General features: G+C 35.3%; 1 protein-coding gene across 2 annotated transcripts; it reads left to right on the top strand.

Annotated features, from left to right (window-relative positions):
* LOC109847658 (cell number regulator 13-like) lies at positions 453-27,981 on the top strand. 2 transcript variants are annotated; one of them, XM_020416889.1, is made up of 9 exons: positions 453-773; positions 880-905; positions 991-1,455; positions 3,151-3,566; positions 4,665-4,774; positions 5,185-5,256; positions 9,654-9,760; positions 15,902-15,995; positions 27,533-27,981. In XM_020416889.1, exons 3-9 carry the CDS (start codon positions 1,048-1,050, stop codon positions 27,583-27,585), a joined length of 1,260 nt encoding a protein of 419 aa, XP_020272478.1. In that variant the 5' UTR covers positions 453-773; positions 880-905; positions 991-1,047; the 3' UTR covers positions 27,586-27,981. The 2 variants fall into 2 exon arrangements, with proteins under 2 accessions (XP_020272478.1, XP_020272477.1); XM_020416888.1 differs by lacking the exon at positions 880-905 and having other exon boundaries at positions 454-773.

Genomic DNA, 27,999 nt, shown 5'->3' on the forward strand with positions numbered 1-27,999 from the left:
AACCAAACAACCCCTTATAGTATAGACAGAATGGCTGTCCAACTCTGTTAAGTGTTTGAATTATTCTTCCAAACCTTTATATTTTGGAATTAGTTCCTCATACCTTCCCAGCTCGCTAGCTAGAGGGCCAATTTCAGAACACCTAAAACGATTTGGGAGAACAATTTCAAAATGTAAAGATCGAGGAACTAATGTGTAAAAAACCCAAAACGAAAACTCATTCTGGTGCAGCGCACCGGGGTTCAGCATATCACAACTACGAGCAACGGTGAGTCGGCGACCACGACAGCATTAGCATAACCCCAACTCTAACCGCATTGAACGCCGCGCCGGTGGCAGCTCCGTGAATAAGAACAAGAGTGCGGGCAATTAGAAAGAAAGGTTGTCCAGCTGTTAAGCTCTGCTATCCGAGGACAGCAGGGGACCAGGGAGCGACTAAAAACGAAGAAAAATACAGAAGGCTCAACTCACAGAGGAGGAGAGAGAAAGAAGAGAGAGAGAGAGAGAGAGAGAGAGAGAGAGAAAGGGAGAGGGGGATTTAGATCAGAAGCAGCATTTTCGTCGTCTTCGTCTCAGAGAGCCACGAGCGCCTCTCTCTGGCAATCTCAGAGCAATGCCTGCTCTTTCACTCAATTTCATGCTCTCTTTGTTTCCAGAGAGACACAATTAGAGAGAGAGAGAGAGGGAGCAGGAGATTTGAAAAAAATTGAGCAGATTTTGGTCATTTTTTCTCAATCTTTTGCAGGACACCGGTTGGATCTTCTCCTCTCTTGGTATGACTTCGATCTGTAGCTTTTTGAACTATGGTCTTTTCCTTTTTCCTAGCATATTTTTCGATGGTTTTTGTTAGTCTCGCTGTCTCAGTTTCAATTCTTCCAGAATGCTGAAAATTCCTCAACAAAAACGTGAGTTTTGACTCTTTTTTATTATTAAAAAAAAGAAAATCTGTGGAACTTACGTCTACTTTCTCCTGTTATTATCAAATTCCAGCTGAAATGTTGATCTAGCTCGAAAACCTAGGGTTTCTTTGAGAAATCGGTGGAAAAAATGGCTTCTTGGGATCAACTAGGCGAGCTCTCTAATGTTGCGCAGCTCACTGGCCTCGATGCTGTTAAACTTATCGGATTGATCGCTCGGGCAGCGAAAACTGCTCGAATGCACAAGAAAAACTGCAGGCAGTTTGCTCAGCACTTGAAATTGATTGGTAATTTATTAGAACAGCTCAAGATTTCTGAGCTTAAGAAGTATCCGGAGACCCGGGAGCCATTGGAGCAGCTTGAGGATGCGTTGAGGAGGTCTTACATACTTGTTGATAGCTGTCAGAATCGAAGTTATCTTTATTTGTTGGCTATGGGGTGGAATATTGTTTATCAGTTTAAGAAGGCTCAGAATGAGATCGATCGGTATTTGAAGATTGTTCCGTTGATTACCCTTGTCGATAATGCTCGCGTGAAGGTAACTATGGTATCATACATGAGAGTTTATGATTTCTGCTGAATTTAGTTATGTCGAATTTAGTTCCAGTTTTTGCAGCCTTGAAAGTTTACGTGCCAATTGATAAATTTGAAAATTTCCTTAATTTTGACACTTCGAAGCAATTCTTATATGAGATTGGTAGATAAATGAAAGGAACGTCTAACCTCAGAAATTTCGTCGTATGCCCAATTTTATTGTAATCTTAGTCAACAGATTGTGTTTTTTTATTTTAAACTTAATAGTTTGGTTTTACCAGTAATCTCTGATATGAAACCTATCTAAAGAGGTAGTTATATTCTTAATTTGATAGTGACATTCATCTCTAACCTTTTTTAATGATTAGATAGCGTAAATGGGTCAATCTTCATAAAGGAAATGACCTCAGCTTTGACTTTGCTAGAGCTGCTATATGATGGATTTTATTAGCAATTCTGATCTCTGCCAAGGTTGCTAAAGCCATTATTTTGTAGCTTGATTGAGAAAACCTGATGTAAACATGCTGAAATCATTTCTCATCTAATGGATCATTTGGCAAGACATAGTTTAGAATTCACTTTGAGCATGGACCCGTATACGATATACTCTGTCCTCAAATCATTGATACTAAAAGGTAGTACTTGTCATATTCTTATGACATGGTTCGCGTTCACATACTTAAAATTTTAGTATATATTTTCCTGGTGTTGACAATGATTGGTACAGTCAATCCATATTCACTGTCATGGATTTTCAAAGAGAATAAATTGGCCTTTCCTACTAGTGCCCATCAACCATGTCATATATATTTTCATTCACTCATGTATTTAATTTATTCTTTGACATCGCTATCCTATTATTTTGTTGTCAAAGAAAATATTCTTCGAACTGTCCATATGGATTATTCTCCTTGGTCATATAGAGCCATTTGCCATAAACCTATCTCTTATAAAATCTTAGAAAAGCAAACTTCAAGTGTAGTATACATAGCTACACCTATTTTTATCAACGATTCTGGGGGAAGAGAGTTTAAGTCTTTAAAATATAACAATATCATTAGTTAACTCTGTCCAAATCTGCTTCCTTTTTCTGACACCAATATGATTGAAGAGGGAATTGCTTGCACTTGCATCACAACATTGTCAAGATACAGTGAGCGGAAGAGTTGTTATTTTACTGATTTTTCCTTTAAGATTCCACTATTCTGTAAGTGTTGAAGACGGCATTTCTTGCATCATAACATCGTCAAGATAAAGTGAGCAGAAGAGTTGTTATTATACTGATATTTCCTTTAAGATCCCGCCATTCTGTTTAAGTGTCTAAAATTCATGAATCTACGGAGATCCTGCATCTATCTTTCTTCCAGTTCATTTGTACACTAATTTTCTTGATATTTTTACGTATTTTTAAATTTTTGTGTAATTATTCAATCGACTGGTTATATCAGGAAGTGGAATAGTCGTTGACGTTCCTCTCTTGGTACACTCCTGCAAAGGGATAGCTTTTTGTAGCTACCAGGGATAGCTTTTTGTAGCTACCAGGGATAGCTTTTTGTAGCTACCAGGGATAGCTTTTTGTAGCTTGGTAGCTTTCTTATCAAGAGTTCATGAATAAAAAATGTAATATGAACTGGTGTTTATACCACTATCTGGTAATTATTTTTCTTATTTCATTAATATCCTTCCTTTCATCAATCAGGAGAGACTGGAATACATTGAAAGGGATGAACGTGAATACACTCTGGATGAAGAGGACAGAAAGTTCCAGGATGCTATACTAGATCGTGATCCTTCTCGAAATCATACAGTGGTGCTTAAGAAGTCTCTGTCCTGTTCTTATCCAAACCTGCCGTTTGATGAAGCCCTGCAGAAAGAAAATGAAAAGCTTCAGATGGAACTTCAACGATCACAGACCATTGATCCTGGTCAATGTGAAGTAATTCAACATCTGATTGGGGTGACACAAACTGTTGCCAGTGCTCTCCCAGAGAAAAGTGGTCCACTAAAAAAACCAACCAAACTAGAATCAGTTTGTTCGGATGCCGATAATGGCAAAGGGCATTCTTTAGATGGGAAATATCTTGGTCAAAAAAGTGATACTAAGTCGTCGTTAAGGTTGGTTTCCTTTCCTTCCTTTTCCTTTATCTAGAATCTTTCACATGCATTTGCCATCTTATGGCAGCCATTCTGATCGATTTCTTATATGGAGCCTGATATTAATCTTATTTTCCTCAGGGAGTTTCCATCTTACTATTTATTGCATTCCATTAAATTATTTTCATGTTCTTCTATATTTATATCTAACTTGGAGACAGATCTGACTGGTAAATGGTATTTATTGTGTTCCTGTTCAGGATTGGTATGATCTTCTTAAAGAAGACTTGACTGATTTTGGTTTATGCCACCCTCACTGTTCTAGGGTTATTGTACTTAGTAGTATTTGGGAGCCATGTTTGTTGGTTCCCAATTAAAATTTTAGGTGCTAAGACGTCTCATCTGCATCTATTGTTCACATCTCTGCAAGAAGACTAGGGCACATAAGAAAATCCTTCACTCAAGGGTATCACTCAGTGCAGCTTATGATGTTTAGTTTTATTTAATGTTGTTGAAGCTTGTCTCGTTTAGTGCTCTGTTGCTTCATTTTGGAGTTCTAGAAGGTAATCAGCGTGTGTGATTACTTTGTCATTAATAAGGATAATACCAATATGCTGTAGATAGTTTCTACACATTGGAACTTTCTTGTTAACCACTAACCTCTCTTTTTCTTCCTCCATCTGTAATATTTTCGTTGTCCACATATTAAATTATGCCTTCAAAGTTATCATTTATGTCAGACATTAATTTTAGCTTATGTTGTTTTAAAACCATAGTTATTTTCTTGGTCATCATTGGAAACCTGTAGCCCTTTACTTAATGGAGAATGCTTACCATTTGTAGCTTATTAGTTTTCATGCTGAAGTGAGTTTCTGTATCTTCAATTATCTTTAAATGGTATTTCTCATGAACAAAAGAACAATATAACCAATAGTATCCTTTTATTCTGTTGACAAACAGAGATTTCTTATAGACATTATGCTATCATGCGCACACAGCCACACATACATATTACAGATATCCCATTTGTAATTTTGTATTATATCCAAGTCATGAAAATACTGTCTTTTCGTGCTAACATGGGTTACTTACATCAATTCATTTGTGATCTTCTTGCAGATATGCTTCCTCTGTTTCTTCAGGCCATGATTTGATATCAGACAGAGGATCACACAGGCATGATGAATGGCAGTTTGATCTACTGGATTGCTGTTCAGAACCAGGCTTATGTATGAACCTCGTAAACTTGAGTCCAGTTTTGTGAGGCATACACATCGATACAGTTTCATTCTTATAATTTGTTGGATCAGATATAATTACTTATTCTAGTGATTTTAAGACACATTTTTGTATAAATTGTATTATGTTCCTTGATTTTTCTACATAGGGTTTCTTTTTAGTATTGGACATTTTGTAATCCGTGTGTTAAGCTAAGGTTTTAATTCTTTTCTGTTAACCTTAGTCATGAAATGAGGACGGACAGCAAAACTTTTTAGATTTAAGATCTAGTACAGGTGGGCGTACAGTAGCAACTCGGCAGATTATCACATTGACCTATCCTTTCATGAAGCCCATTTCATATATTTCTGTTTTAGCTTTCCAGTGTAGCAATTTCAAATGAGATCACTTTACCTTACAGGTATGAAGACTTTATTTTACCCTTGCGGAACATTTTCAAAGATATCTTCGGTTGCCAAAAACAGACACATCTGTAAGTAAAAGTTTTTAATTGAACATGATCTGTTTTATTTTTCTGCACTTACTCATTTGATTAGTTACCCTATCTATTTATCCCAAAAGAATGGTGTTATAGATTATATTCTACATGTATATAATTAATATTAGGGGTAAATATTAGAAAACCCCCCTTAACTTTGGATAATTATCAGAAAACCCCCTTAACTTTCAAAATATTAGAAAAAAACCCCTTATGTGGTTTTCACAAAACCCACCCCTTTAGCTTTTAGATTTTATCAGAAATAACCTCATTTAGCTTTGAGATTTTATCAGAATTCAGAGGGTTTTTCTGATAAAAACTCAGTTAAAGGTCGTTTTCTGATAACCCCTATACTTAAGGGTTTTTTTTTTGATATTTTGAAAGTTGAGGGTTTTCTTGATAATCATCCATAGTTAGGGGGTTTTATGATGTTTAGCCATTATTTATGTAACATGTGCTCCTATTTCTTTTGATTATTCTGATTAAGTAAAAAACAACTGTTCTCTTCTAACGTATTATAACAACAAAGCCTTTATTCGAAATGTCTAGGGTCGGCTACATGAATCTTGTTCTTCCATTCCATTCTTTTATGAGTCATCTCTTTCGTTGAGTTAGTCATAATCATCCTTCCTAACTGATACTAATCAAGTCTTTTTGGGTCTACCTCTAGATCTCTTAGCCCCATTAACTATAATATTATCACTTTTCCTAATCGGTGCACGAAGAGGTCTCCATTATACATGATTAAACCGTCTTAATCTATTCTCTCATTTTGTCATCAATAGGAGTAACATATAATTTACGACGGATGCACTCATTTCTTATGTTATCTTTCAATGTATACTCACAAGACCATCACAACATTCTCATTTCTGCTACACTCATTTCTTGCACATGTTTTATAATTGCCCAATACTCAGACACATAAAGCATAGTTGGTCTTATAATCGTTTTATAGAATTTTTCCTTTAGTTTTATTGGTATTTTATGATCACATAAGACTCCTAAGGCACTCCTCCATTTCAATCATTCCGATTTGATTCGATGTACAACATCATCTTCTATCTTACCATCATGCCTAAGAACAAATTTTCAGAACAGCCCCAAACCAGTTTTTAATTTTTAAAACCGACCTATTTTTTTTATTACCAAAATCGACCCACTTTTTATCACGTCAGCTTAATCCCATTCCTAAACAGTCGGGGTTGGCAACCCCGACTGTTTAGGAGGTTGTTAAACCCCAATTAGAAGTCTTAAATCCGATTTTTTATGTCCTAAATAGTCGGGGTTGAAAAACCCGACTAATTAGAAAATGAGATTAAGCTGACTTGACAAAAAGTGAGTCGATTTTGGTTTAAAAAAAAAGTGGGTCGGTTTTGAAAATTAAAAACTGGTTTGAGGCTGTTTTGAAAATCTGTTCTCATGCCTAATGATTGATCCTAAATAGCTAAAATAATTACTTTTAAGTATTTCTTGACCATCAATATGTACTATAGCCTTTTTTTTCTTAGTTTTACTAAAATCGCACTCCATATATTTTATTTTTGTTCTACTAATTCTAAAACATTTAGATTCAAGAGCTTGACTCCATCTTTCTATTTTAGAAGTTATGCATCTTCTAGTTTCATTAACTAATACTATATCATTTGCAAATAGCATACACTATGGGATTTCATCCTGAATGTGTATAGTAAGTTGGTTCATAACTAATGTAAAAAGATAAGAGCTTAAGGCTGACTCTTGATGTAAACCTATGGTAATGGGAAACGACTTAGTCTCTCCTTCATCAGTTCGTACTCTAGTTGTTACTCTATCATACATATCTTTAATCACATTAATATATAAACTAGATACATGTTTCTTTTCTAAAACCCACCACATTACCTCTCTAGGCACTATCATAAGCTTTTTCTAGATCAATAAAAATCAGATTTAGACTCTTTCTCTTATCTCTATATCTCTCCATCAATCGTCTTAAAATATATATAGGTTCCATAGTTGACCTCCTGCGCATAAAACCAAATTGATTTTCAGATATACTTGTCTCTTTATTTAGTTTTTGCTCAATTACCCTCTCCCAAAGTTACGTAGTATGACTCATGAGTTTTATGGACAATAATTTGAGCAACTTTGTATATCTCCTTTATTCTTATATTGGTATCAAAGTACCAATCCTCCACTCATCACACATTCTCTTCGTCTCGATAATCGTATTAAATAATTTAGTTAAATCATCATAAGCCTATATCTCCAAGATATCTCCAAATTTTAATAGGGATACTGTCCTGTCCTACGGCTCTTTCACTTTTCATTTCCTTTAGAGCATCTTTAACTTTGCTACTTCTAATTTTTCGACAATATCTATAGTTCTTATTATTCACTATATGGTCAGATTTTCTATTTTGCTTACTTGTTTAGTTATCATTAAACAATTGATGAAAGTAACTCCACCTCTCTTTTATTTTCCCATTGGTCACTAGAATTCTTTGATTTTCACTTTTAATACACCTAATATTATCCAAATGCCTACTCTTCCTTTCTCTAATCTTAGCAAGGTTATATATATCTTTCTCTCCCTCCTTAGATTCTAACTTCTTATAGAAATTTTCATAAACATTGTATTTATTCTCACTAATCGCTCTTTTTGCTTCCTTCCTTGCTAAGTTATATTTCTCCAACTTTTCCCTACTCCAATTTTACCACTTTTTATATACAATTTTCTTCTCTCTAATAACCTTTTCATAATCTTATTTCACCACCAACTCTCCTTACTATCTAATCCACACCCTTTAGACTCTCCTAGTATATCTTTAGCCACCTTCCTATTACAAAAATCATGCTATTCCACATAATATTAGTCTCATTATTTATATATATATATATATTCTTTCATTATCTTATCCTTAAAATGAATTAAATTCTCTCTTTTTAAATTCCACAATTTAGTTTTTAGTCTCTTGGTCATGTTAGTTTTCAACTCCACTTTTTAATAGATATGTCTAATATCATCAACTTATGTTGTGTAGTTAAACTCTCTCCCGGTATAATTTTATAATCTTTGCATGTTAGCCTATCAGCCATTCTAGTAAGTAAAAAGTCTATATGACTAGTATTAAATCCACTTTTAAAGGTTATTAAGTGTTCATCCCTTTTTCTAAAAAGTGTATTTATTATATTAAATCATATAATGTTACAAACTCTAAAATCGATTCTCTCATATCGTTCTTATCTCCATACCTGAAATCTCCATATATTCTCTCATATCCATTATTATTCTTACCAATGTGCCCATTAAGATCCCTCCTATAAATAATTTCTCTCCTAATGGGATTTCTTGTACCAATTCATCTAAGCTATCCTAAAATTCCCTTTTAGTACTCTCAGGCAGGCCTACTTGTAGTGCATAAGCACTAATAATGTTAATAACCTCTACACCTAATACAACTTTTATTAGTACTATTCTATCTCCAACTCTTTTTACATCTACAACGCTTTCTTTTATTATGCTATCTACAAGAACACCTACTCTGTTACTATTCTTTTCTTTTCTCGTGTACCAAAATTTATATCCGGTCTTTTCAAATTCTCTAGATTTTTCACCTATCCATTTAGTTTCTTGTAAACAAATTATACTTATCGTTCTTCTAAACATGATATCTACTAGTTGCATCGTCTTTCTGGTAAGTAGACCTATATTCAAAGTAGCTGACTTAATTCTATTCTCCTATAAAAGTCTCCTACTATTTTTCCTTTTATGTTGTTCTAGTATACGCCTAATACTATTTGACAATCTATTAGAGGATTGTAGATTCTTAGAACACCATTGCTTACTTGTCATTACATCGGGATGACATCGATGTAACGTGTCGCTTCTGGGGGACACCCTAGCAAACCACCCTTGCTTACTTATCAATGCATCGGAGTGGCATCATTGCAACGCGTCATGGTGGGGACACCCCCAACGAGTATTTTATAGGATTCATTTTTCATGTAACCTATTCATATAGTAACTGATTTAAACTTTTGTTATGTTTTTTATGTTTTCTTTAATATATTACAATGGTTGCTGGTGTTTCTGTAATTTTGTCAAATAGAAATCTATTACTTCTCTCATGGAATATTGATGGTTAGATCTGAAGCAAGGAACTTTTGTAGGCGCACTAAAAGTATATTGAAATCACAATATAATAATTGATTCTACATAGTGCAAATAGATTTTATAAGATTCCTGTCATAGTGGACCCTCCCTCCCCCTTCTCTTTCTGTGTGCATGTGTGGGCGCTGGCGTGCATGCATGTGAGTGCATGTGTGTGTGTGCGCGCATGTTCAACTTCAAGATACCTGATTTGAATCTGTCTATATATAATAATTGACTAAACATTTCTCACCAGCATCAGGAGAAGCCTGCAATGACCTGATGGCTTATTCATTAATATTGTCTTGCTGCTGTTACACCTGCTGTGTCAGGAGGAAGCTCCGTCATATGTTAAACATCACGGTAATTATGGTTCTTTCCCTTTCTTTTAAAAGTGCATTGCAGATAGTAAGGTTTTACTGACTATTCGATTTTTTTTAATAATGGCTCAACTTTCAAAACTACCAGCTGTCATGTTTCTATTCCTATGGATCTGCTATGCATATGAACTATGTTGAGCCCATGCTGACATATCCAATATAATATTGATCTGCTATGCATACGAACTATGTTGAGCCAGTGCTAACATATCCAATAGATGATACATGTCAATATACTGATACTTGATGGTTATTTAGTAGATACTTCTTGGGTACTTCATTAACGTATCTAAAATATATAATGTACCCCAGATGTGCGAAGGATGTATTGAGACGCATATGACATTAAGAAGATAAACATCTAATGCATGAATAATGGGCATGCCTCTCATTAGTTCGTAAATTTTACTTATATAATTTCTCCTCTTTTTTGATGAAAAATTACGACTATATTGGTTACTAGTGATCTGGATAACCTAAATATATTTCTATATTGTCTGTGTTATGTGATTTTAATCACTTTGGCTTTACAAAGCTGTGTAGATGAAAAGCATTAATTCATCCACATGCATAACCCATACATATTTTTATGTTGTGTGTGTTTTGTTGTTTAAGCCGTTATTTTTACAAAGCTACGACCTGATAGAGAGAATTACTCTCTCTTTATCTCTCTCAGTATTTTCAGACTTTGTGATGTGAAACGAAACATGGGGTCTATCAGAATCAGCGATTTAATTTGAACAACGCATCGTCTCGCCAAAATACATGATATTCGGTAGGAAATTAATTCGAAACAATTAACGTGACAGATGAATTTTAACAAAAATTTGCAACGATAATCCTGAACAAATCTAATATCAAATAATTTATTCGCAATATCAATTATCACTTTCGCAAGTTCTAAGATCAATATCAATTTTTCAACAGTCACATATTCAGTTCTCTCAACTCACAAAAATAATCTAAGCAGTGAATATGATAAGAATTTAGAGATGTATTATTCACGCAATTAACTAATAACAATGAGATCAACAGAAAAAGTACTGAGTTGAAAGAAACGATACCATCGTCGGATTTGAAATATGAAGAACCACGGATCCGTTGCCACTGTATGTTGAGTCTGAACTGAAAAATTATAGCCAACTGAATCCGGTTTGGTTTGATGGAAACAAATCAGACCCAAAATTAATCAACTTGCAATTCTCTTGTCCTCAAGATAAATCAGACTGGAACTATCACAGAGGCTATAGAAGTTGTGAAACAAGCAAAGGATCTCAATGGGGAGCGGTTGCATCTCAAATATCCGGAGAAACAGAAGATGATGGCGCTGTTGTTGACGGGAAGACGGGTTGGAGGCGGAGTTGGGTGAAGTTGATGGAGGCGATTGTGGGTGGGGAACAAGGATCAGGCGCTGTTTGGGTGCAGAGGGGAGCAGGGGCTGTTTGTGGATGTGCTAGCGTTGGCGGGGCTAATCGACGGGTATGAGAGAAGGGGGGAGAGGAGATCGGCAGTAGGGGTTGAGGTGGTGGTTCACGAAGGTGGAGGGCAGAGACGTTGGTGGATCTGCGGTTGTTGAAGAGGTTGGAGGTAGGCGGCTGAGGTGTTAGGACTGTTTGACGGCGGAAGGGAAACAGGGGTGGTGGCTGTTAGGGAAGAAGAGGCTAAGTCTAGGGGTTGAAGAAGAAGAGGTATGGAGTTGCTGGGTTCAGGAGGGATGCAAGGAAAAAAGATGGGTTCGGTTGGTTGTTGATGTGAAGAGGGAAAAAAGATGGGTTCGGTTGGTTGTTGATGTGAAGAGGAGAAGAATTGCGGTTGGGGAAGAAGAGAGAAGAACGGGAACCACCTAGGGTTTCACACCCAAGGTTTAGGTTTCACACCCAAAACTCAATTAGCAATTTTTCATCCAATTATTCAATAATTCAAAAATCTGATTACAGAGCTCTTTTATAGAGCAATTACAATCCCTCAAATCACTCTAACCAATTCCCTAAAATCACTCAAATGCCAAAATTAAACCACAATTTCAAAATTCAAATCTACTCCTAAAACTGAAATAAATAAATAAAAAGTCAAATAACAACTAAAAAGGAAACTCTCATTATTGTCCTCATTATTCTCTCCGGGTGGGAGAAAACTCGACTCCGTCGAGTTAGCTGCAGAAGCTTGTAATCTTCAATATGGTCTGCCTGCATCTTAATCTGTCGTCAGTTATTTTTCTGCATCTCAAATCATTAGTTAAATCGCATTGTAAATTCACCATCTAAAATATTATCAAAATTCACTGCAGTTTGGTTGAATATATATAAGTGGGGGGTAAGGTGAAAGAACTCTCAGAAATAATGGGCTAGGGTCAAGCTTATATCAGTGGACTGCCAATAACATTGTGAACTGTTTAATCAATCAATATTGAAAATAGAACTATGACCAAATCGATAATATAAATATTGCCATTAATTAGTCAAGAGTTGGAAAAGTTCATAAATATCATGTCAAATCTTAAACAACAATAAAGAACTATATTGGACAAGTCCAAACCATCTAAAATATCAACAGTTTTAAATTAGGTTCTGACTCCATATCATTCATTTCAGTTAACAATGTATTTATTCAAGTTAGATCACTGATTCCCCAATATATGATCAATGCAAATCAAAACAAAATGATGCAATCAACTCGAATGACTATGTATGAAATGAACAAAATGATGCAATCAACTCGAATGACTATGTATGAAATGCAGACTTGAAAAATACGGTCAATGGCAGGTGTAACTCAACGAGGTATCTAACATGCATGACGTCCTCTATCAAATGGAATAATTAGGTGTTCCTTTGTTAAAATGCATAAAAATTTTCTTGTCCTAACAATGATAGTGAGGAACATGCAAGCCAATGTATGGCTGAGTGTTTTTGCGCGCTTAGTATGTGAGAAAAAAGAAATGAAAACACTCGTGCTCAAACTTGTATCCCTAATCACTATATTTTCCCAAAATGGATCAGTGTATGTGTGAGTGACTATCGGGACAATGCATGGGGGTTTGACATCTAATATGGTAGTTATTTCACTAGGCTCAGTTTGATATTCAACTTCCATACAGATATCATCAGGAACGTGTTGGGTATCATGTTTGTCCGGGAGGACTTTGTAGGGAACATCAACAACGTTTTCAATCACGAGAGGGAGTTCAGGAGGTGTTGGCGTTTCAATTTCAGAAACAATTTTAAGGATAACATCAGTGAACTTCGTGATTAGAGGGGTAGCTTGGGGAATAATCAGAGGAGTTGTTTCAGAAGGAACAGAAGTGCATGGTTTATCAATTTTAGTATGCTGGAATTCCTTATCAGAGTTAGATTCTATTAAGCATACGGGTTGGTTAACGGTTTCCTCACAAATAAATTTTGGTTCAGTTATAGGCATGAGGCATTTCTTTCTTATCTCATCAGTCAATTCTTGCAAAGTTAAAGTTGGTAACTCACCTCTAACGTACCTTGATATTTCGAACTCACCACCAAAGATTGGTGGATCATGCACAGGTTGAGGTGTGGGTCGATGAACGATGTGCCCATGACCTTGGCCTTGAGGAGGCGGGGTTGCAACATGCGCTCTTTCGAGCTTAGTAAGCCTTTTATTGGTAGCTCTACTCTCTTGGACTAAGTTACCTACTTGTCCGTTTAACTCAGCGATTTGCTTAAGTAGTTCGGAGAATTCGGGATTTGCACTGCCTGACATGCTGGACTCACTAATTGATCCACTTGACTCTCCTAATCGATAGGGTAGACCCGTGCGAGTGGGCATGCACTAACAACTAGATATAAATGGGTGCACAATAATTAAATGAGATGACCATTTTTTTTAATAAAGACTCAACTAAAAAGAAATTTCCTACCCTAGAACCATGCTCTGATACCAAAATGATGTGAAACGAAACATGGGGTCTATCAGAATCAGCGATTTAATTTGAACAACGCATCGTCTCGCCAAAATACATGATATTCGGTAGGAAATTAATTCGAAACAATTAACGTGACAGATGAATTTTAACAAAAATTTGCAACGATAATCCTGAACAAATCTAATATCAAATAATTTATTCGCAATATCAATTATCACTTTCGCAAGTTCTAAGATCAATATCAATTTTTCAACAGTCACATATTCAGTTCTCTCAACTCACAAAAATAATCTAAGCAGTGAATATGATAAGAATTTAGAGATGTATTATTCACGCAATTAACTAATAACAATAAGATCAACAGAAAAAGTACTGAGTTGAAAGAAACGATACCATCGTCGGATTTGAAATATGAAGAACCACGGATCTGTTGCCACTGTATGTTGAGTCTAAACTGAAAATTATAGCCAACTGAATCCGGTTTGGTTTGATGGAAACAAATCAGACCCAAAATTAATCAACTTGCAATTCTCTTGTCCTCAAGATAAATCAGACTGGAACTGTCACAGAGGCTATAGAAGTTGTGAAACAAGCAAAGGATCTCAATGGGGAGCGGTTGCATCTCACATATCCGGAGAAACAAAAGATGATGGCGCTGTTGTTGACGGGAAGACGGGTTGGAGGCGGAGTTGGGTGAAGTTGATGGAGGCGGTTGTGGGTGGGGAACAAGGATCAGGCGCTGTTTGGGTGTAGAGGGGAGCAGGGGCTGTTTGTGGATGTGCTAGCGTTGGCGGGGCTAATCGACGGGTATGAGAGAAGGGGGGAGAGGAGATCGGCAGTAGGGGTTGAGGTGGTGGTTCACGAAGGTGGAGGGCAGAGACGTTGGTGGATCTGCAGTTGTTGAAGAGGTTGGAGGTAGGCGGCTGAGGTGTTGGGACTGTTTGACGGCAGGAGGGAAACAGGGGTGGTGGCTGTTAGGGAAGAAGAGGCTAAGTCTAGGGGTTGAAGAAGAAGAGGTTTGGAGTTGCTGGGTTCAGGAGGGATGCAAGGAAAAAAGATGGGTTCGGTTGGTTGTTGATGTGAAGAGGAGAAGAATTGCGGTTGGGGAAGAAGAGAGAGAAGAACGGGAACAACCTAGGGTTTCACACCCAAGGTTTAGGTTTCACACCCAAAACTCAATTAGCAATTTTTCATCCAATTATTCAATAATTCAAAAATCTGATTACAGAGCTCTTTTATAGAGCAATTACAATCCCTCAAATCACTCTAACCAATTCCCTAAAATCACTCAAATGCCAAAATTAAACCACAATTTCGAAATTCAAATCTACTCCTAAAACTGAAATAAATAAATAAAAAGTCAAATAACAACTAAAAAGGAAACTCTCATTATTGTCCTCATTACTTTGCTATACCCCCAGATCAAATCAAATCCAAATAAGTGCTACATAGTATGTGTTGTACTCTATTTTGAGTGAGAAAAGGAAATTGGCTTAGTTTGATGTAGCTGCATGATTTTAGGAGGAAACATTGTCTTATTGTTTTTTGTTAATTTCCACTGATTGGTGCTTAAAATCTTTTCATGGTATCTGGTTGAACTGCTTAAGTCACATCTAACATCCTGTCTATATTTAACTTATGCTGTTGTCTTTGCCCCCTATTATGTGAAAAATGAATTTTTCTCTGGAGATGACATTCCTTCTATCGCTGGACCTTTGGATGAAGAAACGAAATTGTTTGTCTTCATGTTGAATACAATTTTAGAGAATTATAGATATATAAGAAACCATACTGTTATAATTTGTGCTGTAATTTTGTTTTGCCACTGTTACACTCCATTTATGCTCAGTTTTGTAATTTTGTGTATATTGTTGATTTACTTGATTCTTATATATCCACTTTAGTACACACCTTGGGCATATTGGACCACAATCTTGTTTACTAATCTAGAGTCTTTTTTAAATCACACAACATTAGTTACGTCTACTATGGTGTATGTTAAATTGTTAATAAATGTTTGGTAGATATAAGTGAATGGCATGTTTGAAGTAGTAGGTCTTATGTGTTTCTGTTTCATAAAAAAAATTTCAATTGAAAAAAAATGCATTTAACTCCCCTCTGAAAATGAACCAACATATGAACCAACCACGACTCACATTTGAAAGTTATGTCAAAGCAGCATCCTCTCTAACATCTCTATCTTGCTAACTTTTCTGCCTTTTAACCCGATAGGGAGGGTTTTGTGATGATTTCTTGTCACACATGATGTGTTGTTGCTGTGCCCTTGTTCAAGAATGGCGAGAAGTGGAGTTTCGTGGAGTTCGTGGTATGTATGATGCAGAACATAGTTTTTCTGGCATTTTTACAGTGAAACACTGTCTGTTGTTTTTGTATGTATACATTTTCAAATCTTTGTCATTTTTAAGTGAATCTCTTGCAACATTTATATTCTAATGGGTAACTATAAAGGTTAGGTTCCCTTGTAGTTGCTTCTGTTTTCATAACCTCATATAGTTGCTTTATGTTCTTAACCCCCATAGATGCTATCTTCCCTAACTCTTGTCTACACATGGCTGATGGTGGTTAAAATATCTATGGAATAAACACAGTCCTTCTTTTCTCACTACATTCCCTATAATCTGTTCTCTTTCCATCCATTCATCTTTGCTGCAGGTGAGACCTTTTATGCATACTTCCTTTAAGCTAATCTGACCTCTTCTAGCATCATTTTTTTCCTCCTGTTTGTATCCTAGCCCTATTCTCTTGTCTCACATCTCCTCTCCTCATACATGGATCTCTATGTTGCTTCCTTTAGTTACAGATCATAATATATTTGTATTATTTAAAGTGTAAAGCTACAAAGAGGTAAAAGGTTGATACCGTAAAGTAGTAGTAATAACTACCCATGAAAATCCTGCCGTGCTGAACTCTTTGCTTCCGTCGAAGCTTTCAGGAAAAAACTTATGCTCCTTGTCACATGGAAATTACACTTAAATTTCATGTATGAAGTCTCAAACGGGGTTTCACGTAGACTAAGATGCATGGCTACGGGTACAAGTACCAACATGGGTGCGGGTATGGGTGCGGGACAGGGAATATTTGTAAAAGGTATGGAATGGGAACATGGCTAAAACACATGGTCTGGAATCATATTCTGAACTAGATATGCAAACAACCCTTTGCAGTTGTAGTTTTGAACTGAATATGGGTTGACATGAATCCGGTCTTTGTCCTACAAGTTTTAGAAAGTGGGTGTGAACTAGGGTGTACATCAAATATGTGCTTGATGAGTGTTTTAAATTAAGACATTATTGTATAATTGAGTACACATTTAAATAAATGTATGCATATATCCTAGAGGTGCCCACTATGGGTACAAGTATGAGACATGTTGGGTATGGCTTCATGACAGAAGTACCCACTCAACATCGACGTACGAATTGTATCTCAGAAAACATTGAAGTCCTTGCAATGTCCAAATGCATAATCAATCAGAACCACATTAAAAGAGTTTGGAGGCAGAAACCATAAATTAGTAATAATAACTATCCATGAAAATCCTGCTACTTCCATTGATCTTTTCTGGGAAAACTTGCCCTCCTTTCGTTACATGGACGTTACATTTGTATTTCATGCATGAAAAGTCACAAACAATGTGTTCCTGTGTGAAATGTTTCTTAGGAAACATTAAAGTCCCTACAATGTCTGAAAGTATAATCAATTAAAAAGGACTCTAAAGACTTTTAACTGCTTATTTGCTTACTAAAGAAGGTATCTAATAGCTAAAATGCCAATTGCTTCCTGAATCAAACAATGGGAGTTCAACATCCATACAATTTCACAACCTAAAGCTCTAAAAGTTAAAATATTGGGGCGCTGAAGAATCCATCTCTTGATTATCAATAACTTTTCTCTAACTAAAACCTATATATTGTTTTGCATATTCTAAGGGGCTGTTTGGTTCGATTTCTATTAAAAAAGAAAAGGAAAAGTGTCAAGAAATTAATTTTCTTGTATTTCTATAAAAAATTATAGGAGAAGTTTATAGAACTCAGAAAGTACTACTTTTCTTATTTGTTGCTATTTTTTTATTTGGTTCAAAACATGAAAATGAATTCCTAATTTTATAGAAAATAGGTTATTTTATTTTTCTTTTGTTTGGTTGCATAAGAAAATTTTATGGAAAAGTGAAACTCTTACAAGAATGTAGGCAATTTCAAATTTCTAGGCAATTTCAAGTTTTATAGAAAAGTGGTACATGCGTACTTTATTACTATTCAGATTACCTTCCAATTTCCGCTCATTTGGGGAGAAAGTTCATTTCTATAAAATAATACACTTTCCTATTTTATAGAAAACGTTTCTATAAACTTTTTTTTGGAACCAAACATAGTTTATAGAAATCTGCATAAATCTATTATTCACGATAATGTCATTGTCAGATGTTTTCTCAAAATTTTTTCTATAAAATGGGTGAACCAAACAGCCCCTAAACCTAAAAGGGCTCGTGGTCAGTGTTTTAAAAATCGACTGATTTTATTGATATATAGCCGATACATAGGGTTTGGACAACTGCCGATACGTTTTCTAGAAAATTAAGTAGGTTATCATTTTTCACTAATTTTCTCCGATATATCAGTGAAAATATGATTAACTTGTTAGACCCTAGAGGGGGGGTGATTAGGGTCTTATGCTAATCTAATCCGATTAAATGCCAATTAAAACTAATTAATAAGTTATCCTAGCAAGTATAAAATACAACAAGATACGTAAGCTAGGATAAGCAATATGAACAAATAAATATATCCTATCAATGAGATATTACAAATATATGAGCAATGATATATGAACTAACACAAGGGTAAAATAAACAATCTACACAAGTGATAGGGTAATATGATGAGCAATACACAAAGGCGATATAAGATATGATAACAAGAATAAGAACGCCAATGCAATCACAAACAAACGATATGTTTACGAGGTTCGGTCCCCACGACCTACGTCCCCGCTCCTCACCTCGAGGAGATCTCCACTATCACAACCGGGTTTTCTACGTTCACCCGAACAACGTTTACACCTCACAATACAATCACTATGTAATCACACCTCACACACTAAGTGTTGGTCCTAGCCCGTGTCCTCCTCCTCAAGTGCTCGGTTACAACCTCTCCCTAGGCACGTCAACCGACGCCACTCCTCTTGGATTCGACCCCGTCTCTCACCACACACTTCTCTCGGTGTACAAGTGTATTACAAGTGAATCCTCACAATAAGCACATTATAAATCAAATGATTTGTTCTCTAAACAAGGTGAGAACTCAATTAAGCACAACTCTAAGTCACTAATCTCACAACCCAAAATTATACTATGAATGTAAATACAATAAGCTCAATAGGTTGTGTGTGAACAAAGAGATAATAAAATCAACTAAACTCAATATGAACACTAGCTTAATAAAAAGATAATCAAACAATATAAAATATGAAGCTAGATTGAGTTTAGAAAACTTCTCAATAGATCAAGAGTGGAAGGAGAAGAGTTGGATGCTCAAACACCAATAGATGATCTCCTCAAGCTCTTGTGGAAGTGATTCACAAAACCAAAACACTCAAATGCTTAAAAGCTTATAAACACACTTAAACCAAACATAAACCCTTGATTAAAACTCTCTTAAACTTGTTTTTAAACTCTCTTGGCTCACTTGAAAAGACATCAGCAATGGGGTATATATACCCACTCAAAGCTCAGCCAAAACCCCCAAGCCAAATGACAAAACAGCCCCAGCAAACAACTCAGGAAAAATAGCCGTTAGAAGACAACGGCTAGATTGTCGGTCGACCGGAAATTCTGTCGGTCGACCGATTTGAGCTCTCGGTCGACCGGACCGGTCGACCGATGACTCTCTGGAAAAATACTGACGAATGGTCAATTGACCGGTCGACCGTACCGGTCGACCGAAAACTGACATTCCAGAAAAAAATCGGTTTTAGAGCTGATTTTAAAACACTGTTTAAAAATATCAAATAAATTCCAAAAAATGTAAAACTTTGGGGAATGATTGTAGACATGATAATAAACATGCTACAACGACTGGTTTCGAAAAAGGACTTCCCAAATGAAAAATATCATCATTTTACAAAATAGTCCAAAACATGAAAACCTGAAAATTGATATTTTGATATTTTGACTTAAACAACATTTTGAAACCTTATGAAATGATTGTATAGACTTGATAAAAGATATAACATGTTGTTATGAAGTCTATAACCTAGAAATACAATATTTTCATAAAATTGCATATTCTATGCAAATATATTCAAAACACTAAATATGATTTCATTAAATATAAGCTTGTTAAAGGGGAAATCATATATAGGCATATAAACATGAAACAAAATAGTATTTTCCAATTCTATTCATTTGTTTCATAGTAAAACTTGAAAACTATCAAACCAAAACATATATGTATATATATAACTATATATATACAAAAACCAAAACGTGTATGTGTGTATATGATTGAGCTTAAAGTACTAACACACATAATATAAATTCCTAAACTAAATTACCCAAGCAATGATCTTGATCTTCAATAAGCTTGACTTGGTAATCTCGCGGATGAAGCTTGAACTTGGATCTTGAACTTTGAATAGCAAGGCTTCACCGACATTCCGCCAACCTCCTTTGGATATGATCGTTGAAGCTCTATTCCATCCATCCTCCAACAACGTTGTTTGTCTACAAAACATAGGAATGCACAAACACTAGACAAACAACATTAGTAATAAATTGTTTGTTAAACATCATCAAAACAAGAAGGCCAACAATCTCCCCCTTTTTGATGATGACAAACAATTTACAAAAAGGAATATATGCATGAAGGAAATGAACATATACAAGATAATAACTCACATGCATATAAACAAACAAGATAGATATACTCACAATATTTCTCCCCCTTTGACAACATCAAAAAGGGGACAAAAGAATTAAGAGAGCGAAAGCTCCCCCTATCAATAAGCATAGGTGAGTATCAAACAAGTATATGGATTGCTCCCCCTATCAAAAAGCCATATAGAATATATGCAATGAAGATCATGGCAAACATATGTGAGTAAGCATAAAAGATATGCTAACAATCACTTACATTCAAGAGATAATGAGAACACATATAAATGTATCATTTAAAACAAATGTCTCATATCAAAGAACATAAACATTATGTATAAAATAGATTTATGAAAGAATACATGAGAATCATGTAAAAAGTTTTCAAAAGAAAACAAATCACTCAAATGAAATCATAAATCAAATTTTAAGTCCAAAAGCAATGTTTGATCAACAAAGAAAACTTTCTTTGAAAAACTTGATCAAACCGTATAAAGAATACATTATAGAGCATATTTGAAATGTGAATTATCTATTTGTGCTATATAATGAATTCAAAAGAACAAATCAAAATAAGATTTTCATAGTTCAAAAATAAGATTACAAAACGTACTAGAATCATGAACTATGGATAAAAAATCTTTTAGAAGTATAAAATCATGAAGACAAAGGATTTGATCAATTAAAAATTTGTTTTCATAAACAATAGATTTTAAGACATAATTTTCAAAACCAAGAGAAGGAAATGTAAGAATACTAAAATTCTTGGTTTAAAATTTAAATTTGTTTTGGTACCCAAGAACTCTTGGTACCAAAAGATTTAGGGACATGACCCCTATCATTTAAGCTCAAAACCTTAGGGTTATGAACCCTCTTAGGTATATGTGGTGCACTAACATGGTCAAAACAATATTCATTCAAATGACCCTTCCGATTGCAATTTGTGCAATGAAAGAGATCCATTTGTTTTTGTGGACCATTAGTTCGTGCACGTGAATCATTTGCAAATAAATATTTTCTTTTAAGATTATTTTGCAAATGTGAAACATTATCAAAACAAAACTTTCCTAAGTGGCCATATCTACCACAAACATCACATCTAAAAACATGTGGCCTACTAGAAGCATTTGGCAAATGAGATTTAATTTTTAAATCAAAACAATATTTGGCCAAATGACCAAGACGACCACAATGATCACATCTATACACATGAGCATGCTTATGATGAATAATGGGTGCATGTGTGTGTTCATGTGATGAAGAAGTTACATGAGATGCACAAGAATGATTAATATTCTTATGTTTTTGTACATCATAACAAAACTTAGCTAAATGACCTTGACGGCCGCAAATAGAACACTTGTAAGTTTTGCTATACATGTGTGGATAATGAGTGGATGATTTTGATTTGGTCTTGGCACAAATGTTCATAAGCTTCTTATGGTTATTAATGCATATTTTCAAAGTTGAATCTAAAGATGAAATACTATTTTTCATAAGATTCAAATCTTCATTTTTAGGCACATATGCATTTTTAGAAGTAGAACATAAATAGTCATTTATAAAAGAAGCTGTATTATTTTGTATGTTCTTTACTTCTAACATGGCATTATCTCTTTCATGAGTTAAACTAGCAACGTTTGAAGTTAAAGAAACATGATCCAATTTTAATTTTTCATTGTTTTCTTTAAGGATCACATTTTCATTAGAAATAGTTTCAAACTTAGATGCTAACAACTCATGATCGGATTTCAAAATTTCATGCTTGCTTTGTAAATTAATGAAATCATTTTGCAATTTGTTAAAGGCATGTAATAATTTTTCACTAGCACAAGCAAGTTCATCATTAGGTAAATCATTTATGGTTTCGAACTCGCAAACCTCACTAGGGCTATCGCCTAGTGGCCGTGTGCATGATGCTCCACATGAACTTGAAGCGGGATCCTCCAAAGCTTGTCGGATCGCCTCCAAGTCTCCTTGATGTGCTTCTATAAATATCCATAAGGTGTAAGCACTATCAAAATGAACAAACTTGTTAGACATAGATGAGTTAAAAGCATTTAACAAATATTCTAACAAAATGTTGTTCATAGTAAACATGCGATGATCATTTTTATTCCACTTGGATTTCTCCAAAATGGGCACAATATAAGCATCATCTATAATTTCCCATAAATCAAAATGTTTAGATCTAACAAATAGTTTAAATCTAACACACCATTGGGCATAGGGGAAATTGTCTAATCTAGGAGCAACACTAGAATCATAGCCTAAACAAGATGCATCATTCATATCCATAATTTGTAAAAATATGCAAGCAAGATACAAATGCAATCAAAACAAGATTAGCACAAAAATATAACTTGGATCTTTAACTCAAGGCGATTAGACCTTAAATCAAAGAGCACCAAGCTCTGATACCAATTGTTAGACCCTAGAGGGGGGGTGATTAGGGTCTTATGCTAATCTAATCCGATTTAAATGCCAATTAAAACTAATTAATAAGTTATCCTAGCAAGTATGAAATACAACAAGAATATAAGCTAGGATAAGCAATATGAACAATGAGATATATCCTATATGATAGAGATATATGCAAGGATATATAAACAACACAAGGGTAAATAATCTAAACAAGATAGTGGATGAAATAGATAATGAGCTAATGACAATGGCGATATAAGATATGAACATAAATATGAATGAACGCCAAAGCACACTCAAACAAGCAATATGATCACGGAGTTCGGACCTTCCGTCCTACGTCTCCGCTCCCCACTCCCGGGGAGAAATCCACTATCAACCGGGTTTTCTACGTTCACCCGAATAACGTTTACACCTCACAGTATCGGTTTTCAACGCTCACCGATCAACGTCACTCCTCACACTCGGTTTCTAGCTCACCGAAAACCTCACTACACACTCGGTTTCTAGCTCACCGAAAACCTTACAACACTCACAATGTAACAAATATAAATTTGTTCTCTACAATAGATGAGAACACAATGAAAGCACAACTCAAAGTTACAATCTCTCACCACCCAACTATACTATGTATGAAAGATACAATAAGCTCAATGTGGGTGTGTGTGTAACAATGAGTAAATAAGATCAAATCAACTAAACTCAAGTATGAAATCTAGCTTAAGAACAATGATAATCAATCAAGTATATAAATGTAAAGCTAGAGTTTGAGTTTAGAAAACTTCTCAATTTGATAACAAGAGATGGAGGGATGATAGTTGGAAGCTCAAACTTCAATAGATAATCTCCTCAAGCTCTTGTGGAATTTGATTCACCAAAACAAACTCTCAATTTGCTTAAAAGCTTTTTAAACACACTTAAACCAAACTAAAACCCTTGTTAAAAACTTTATTAAACTTGATTAAAAACTCTCTTGGTTGGCTTGAGAATTGAAGGCAATAGGATATTTATACCCTCTCATAACTCAGCCAAAAACCCCAAGCAGAAAGACAAAACAGCCCCCAGCAACGGTCAAAAAACTAGCCGTTGGAAGCTGAGAGAATACTCGTCGGTCGACCGGAAAATTCGTCGGTCGACCGAAAATTTTCATCGGTCGACCGGACCGGTCGACCGACAGCTATCTGTCAGCCCAGTGAACTTTTGACCTCAGGTTCGGTCGACCGGTGCGGTCGACCGAAAACTGATATGAAAACTGTTTATCTGATTTTGAAATGCTGTTTAAAAATATCAAATAAATTCCAAAAAATGTAAAACTTTGGGGAATGATTGTAGACATGATAATAAACATGCTACAACGACTGGTTTTGAAAAAGGACTTCCCAAATGAAAAATATCATCATTTTGCAAAATAGTCCAAAACACGAAAATGTAAACATGTGAATTTTGATATTTTGGCTAAACCAACTTTTGAAACTTTACAAAATGATTTTATAGACTTGAAGAAAGATGTAAACTATTGTTATGAAGTCTATAAACAATGAATGTAGTATTTTATCAAAATACACATATAATGCACTAAAACATGATTTTATTTAACTAACTAAAATTGATATTGATGAAATCATATATATGCATATGAGTATGAAACAAAAATATGTTTTCTAATTATATTCAATTGTTTCATAGTAAAACTTGAAAACTATCAAACCAAAACATATATGTATATATATAACTATATATATACAAAAACCAAAACGTGTATGTGTGTATATGATTGAGCTTAAAGTACTAACACACATAATATAAATTCCTAAACTAAATTACCCAAGCAATGATCTTGATCTTCAATAAGCTTGACTTGGTAATCTCGCGGATGAAGCTTGAACTTGGATCTTGAACTTTGAATAGCAAGGCTTCACCGACATTCCGCCAACCTCCTTTGGATATGATCGTTGAAGCTCTATTCCATCCATCCTCCAACAACGTTGTTTGTCTACAATACATAAGAATATACAAACACTAGACAAACAACATTAGTGGTAAATTGTTTGTTAAACATCATCAAAACAAGAAGGCCAACATAACTGACCGTTTTTTATAAGGGTACAAATTGGCTGATTTTGTTAAAAAAATTTACAAACTATCGGTTGGGTTTTGTATCCCAAAACCTTTATTTTCCAGACCCAAACTTGATACCCGCTAAATAACATCAAAACCACCGATCCTACTTAATGTTTTCCATCGCATTTCGAGCAACCAACCCTAATTTATCTTCGCCTTATTTGCTCTCTCCCCAAATTTAATCGCTCGATAACCCTGAGTACTCTGTCGAAGGCGTTGCGTTATGGTATGTTTACACTCCATTAGGTGTGCTTAGATTATATTTTAGGATATTATATTATATGTGCTCACCATCCGATATGACATTTTAATTTTGACTACTTGTCCCCGATATATCCCTGATAACCACAATCTGATATGAAGTTTGGTCATCCGATATGTTTCATATAACCGATATTTAAAACTTTGCTCTTGGTAGACCACTAGGGAAATGAGACGGAGAGAAGATGTAAAGATTTTGGTTAGATGAGATGGAGAGCAAATAGAAATCAAAGATGACACAATAGTGAGGTAGAATGGATGGATGATCAGGTCACTAACCTAGCTAACATAGTTAGAGGTGATTACTAATGGAAGATGATTTTAAGTATGTAGAAAAGGAAATGTCCCATAGAGATGCAACCAGAATCCTAAAGCTCATCCTCCCAGTCAACAAGTTGCCATTAATTATAACTTACGACAATACAGAAGTAGCAAATATCAAGTTCAGGTGAGTTGGTGATGGTTATTTTTCCAAAAAGAAACTGCAATACCCTTATTAAATTATAGCCCCAAATCTCAAACTTCTCGTAGCTACCAAGATTTACCCTTGTCTTTTTCTTCTGTCTATCATCAAATACGCTGCTCCAATACCCTTATTAAATGGCAGCCCCCAAATCTCAAACATCTCACAGCTACTGAGATTTTACCCTTGCTTTTCATATGACCAACCTCGAGAATGCATGGACCCCATTTTCCTCTCTCCACTCCACAAACTTTCATTGTTCAAGCTTAAAAGGAAGTAGAGAGGGGAGAGAAGAGGATGCAATGGAAGGTGGTCTAATGGGAGAAAGAGACACCTAAAGTGGCATAGATTCATTCATGAGGTAATATGTTATCTGGGTACTTCTAATATGGTGTCGTACGCATACCTAACACGTGTCGTTTTTGTATATGTGCTTGACACTTCTTAGACACTTCTTAAATATATGCATATATTTATTTAGACTTGTACTCAATTATACAATGCGTGTTTAATCTAAAACACACTTCATTTTACAATTTGATGTGTCCTGTCCCCACGCTCGTACTCATGCAACTTAGATGAGGAACAAAGGGACCACTGGGTTAAAACAGTTGAAGAGGCGAGCGAGGAAGAGTAATAGAAAATATTCAGATCCATTATGTTTGAGTGTGGGTTAAAAACATGCTTGGACTCAGGATTCAATTGAAGGGTTAACCTAAGTTGCATGAATACGGGTGCTGGTGTGTGTACGTGACATGACAAATTTGTAAAAGGATATGGGGATACAGCTATATATATGTATGCATGTATATTTATATTAAAATTAATAACTTTCATAACAATAAGATCAATATTATTTTTTCATTACGTAAACTCAATATATAAGAAACAGATGTTGCATAGAATATACGTCCAAGAAGTGTATGAGGATTGTTTAAATTAAAACATGTATTATATAATTGAGTATACATCTGCATATATTCAAGAAGTATCCAAGAAGTTTTGGTACGGCTTCCGATTTGGAGCATCCAGGTAACATAGGGGTTAATGCTTTTGAGCTGATTTGGGTCCAAATCAGAATGACGTAGTCTATATCCTTCTTGGACCTTTGCAACCTGACAAATTGGTTATCATATCCTATGGTTTGATGAGCCTTTGGATGCACTTTTTGCTTCAAGACCTTGTATAACTGGTTAAGGCGCAAGTTGGAGCACATGTGACGTTGCATAATGATAGTGGTGGAGCTTATTCCAGCACGAGTCAGGGTAGGTTCACATGTCATAACACTTGCCTCCAATGTGACTTAGTTCGTCCATGAAGTGTTAACTTCAAGACACTGTCTCCATTACTCATTCAGTTGAGTAATCGATCTCAGTGTGTGCCCAACTCGAAATTTTTTCACTCACTACAGCTACAGCTGCATGTCTCATGCTTGCTCCAGTGCTAGTCAATTTCTCAAAATGGTTTCAGAAGCTTCCCCAACTCGAAATTATTTCACTCACTACAGCTGCATGTCTCATGCTTGCTCCAGTGCTAGTCAATTTCTCAAAATGGTTTCAAAATGGAAGCTTCTCCTTTCTCCTAGGATCATTCCATCAAATTTTTGACTTGCTGCTTACTGAAAAGCATTATTATTATTTTCTCTCAATAATCCTGTCTTTTTATTTATCTATATCGCCTCATCATCATGCTTCACTTTCAGGTCCAGAGAAGACTAAAACGAGCCCTCCCCCTTCTCAGTATATGGAACATTAACTGCCAATTGCGAGCTGCTTGCAATTTGCTCTGAGTTCGAAGTCGGTCAAAATCTCATCGATCAGATAGACCGATACCAAAAGTAGTAGCAGTTTGCACTAGCCATTAAGATTTTAGAGTTGTTCCTCTGTAAATTCCGTAATTCTCATTTTCTGTATCATACGAACCTTGATCTACAGTAGAAGAGTGTTTCTCGAACCCCGCCATGATATAGTTCTGTGAATGAAGCCCTTTTTTATTTTTTCCCTGTGTTCGCCATAGAGAATTTAAATGCTTGTTGTTGCTTGTATTAATGCTTACACGAGTGCGTTTTATTCAAAAACTGATCTTGCATCAGATATAGAGGTGTAGATGGATCAATGTCCTTGCCTGTACGCAAATGGTCAAAAGTTTATCCGTGGTATTCTTTGGTTT

The sequence above is a fragment of the Asparagus officinalis genome, chromosome 7, assembly GCF_001876935.1.
Source record: "Asparagus officinalis chromosome 7, Aspof.V1, whole genome shotgun sequence".
Lineage (NCBI taxonomy): Eukaryota > Viridiplantae > Streptophyta > Magnoliopsida > Asparagales > Asparagaceae > Asparagus > Asparagus officinalis.

Coding starts and splice junctions, on each gene's coding strand:
- LOC109847658 (XM_020416889.1), top strand. CDS start 1,048: ATGGCTTCTTGGGATCAACTAGGCGAGCTCTCTAATGTTGCGCAGCTC. Junction 5,257..9,653: donor TGCCAAAAACAGACACATCT/GTAAGTAAAAGT, acceptor ATTTCTCACCAG/CATCAGGAGAAGCCTGCAAT. Junction 15,996..27,532: donor GGAGTTTCGTGGAGTTCGTG/GTATGTATGATG, acceptor CTTCACTTTCAG/GTCCAGAGAAGACTAAAACG.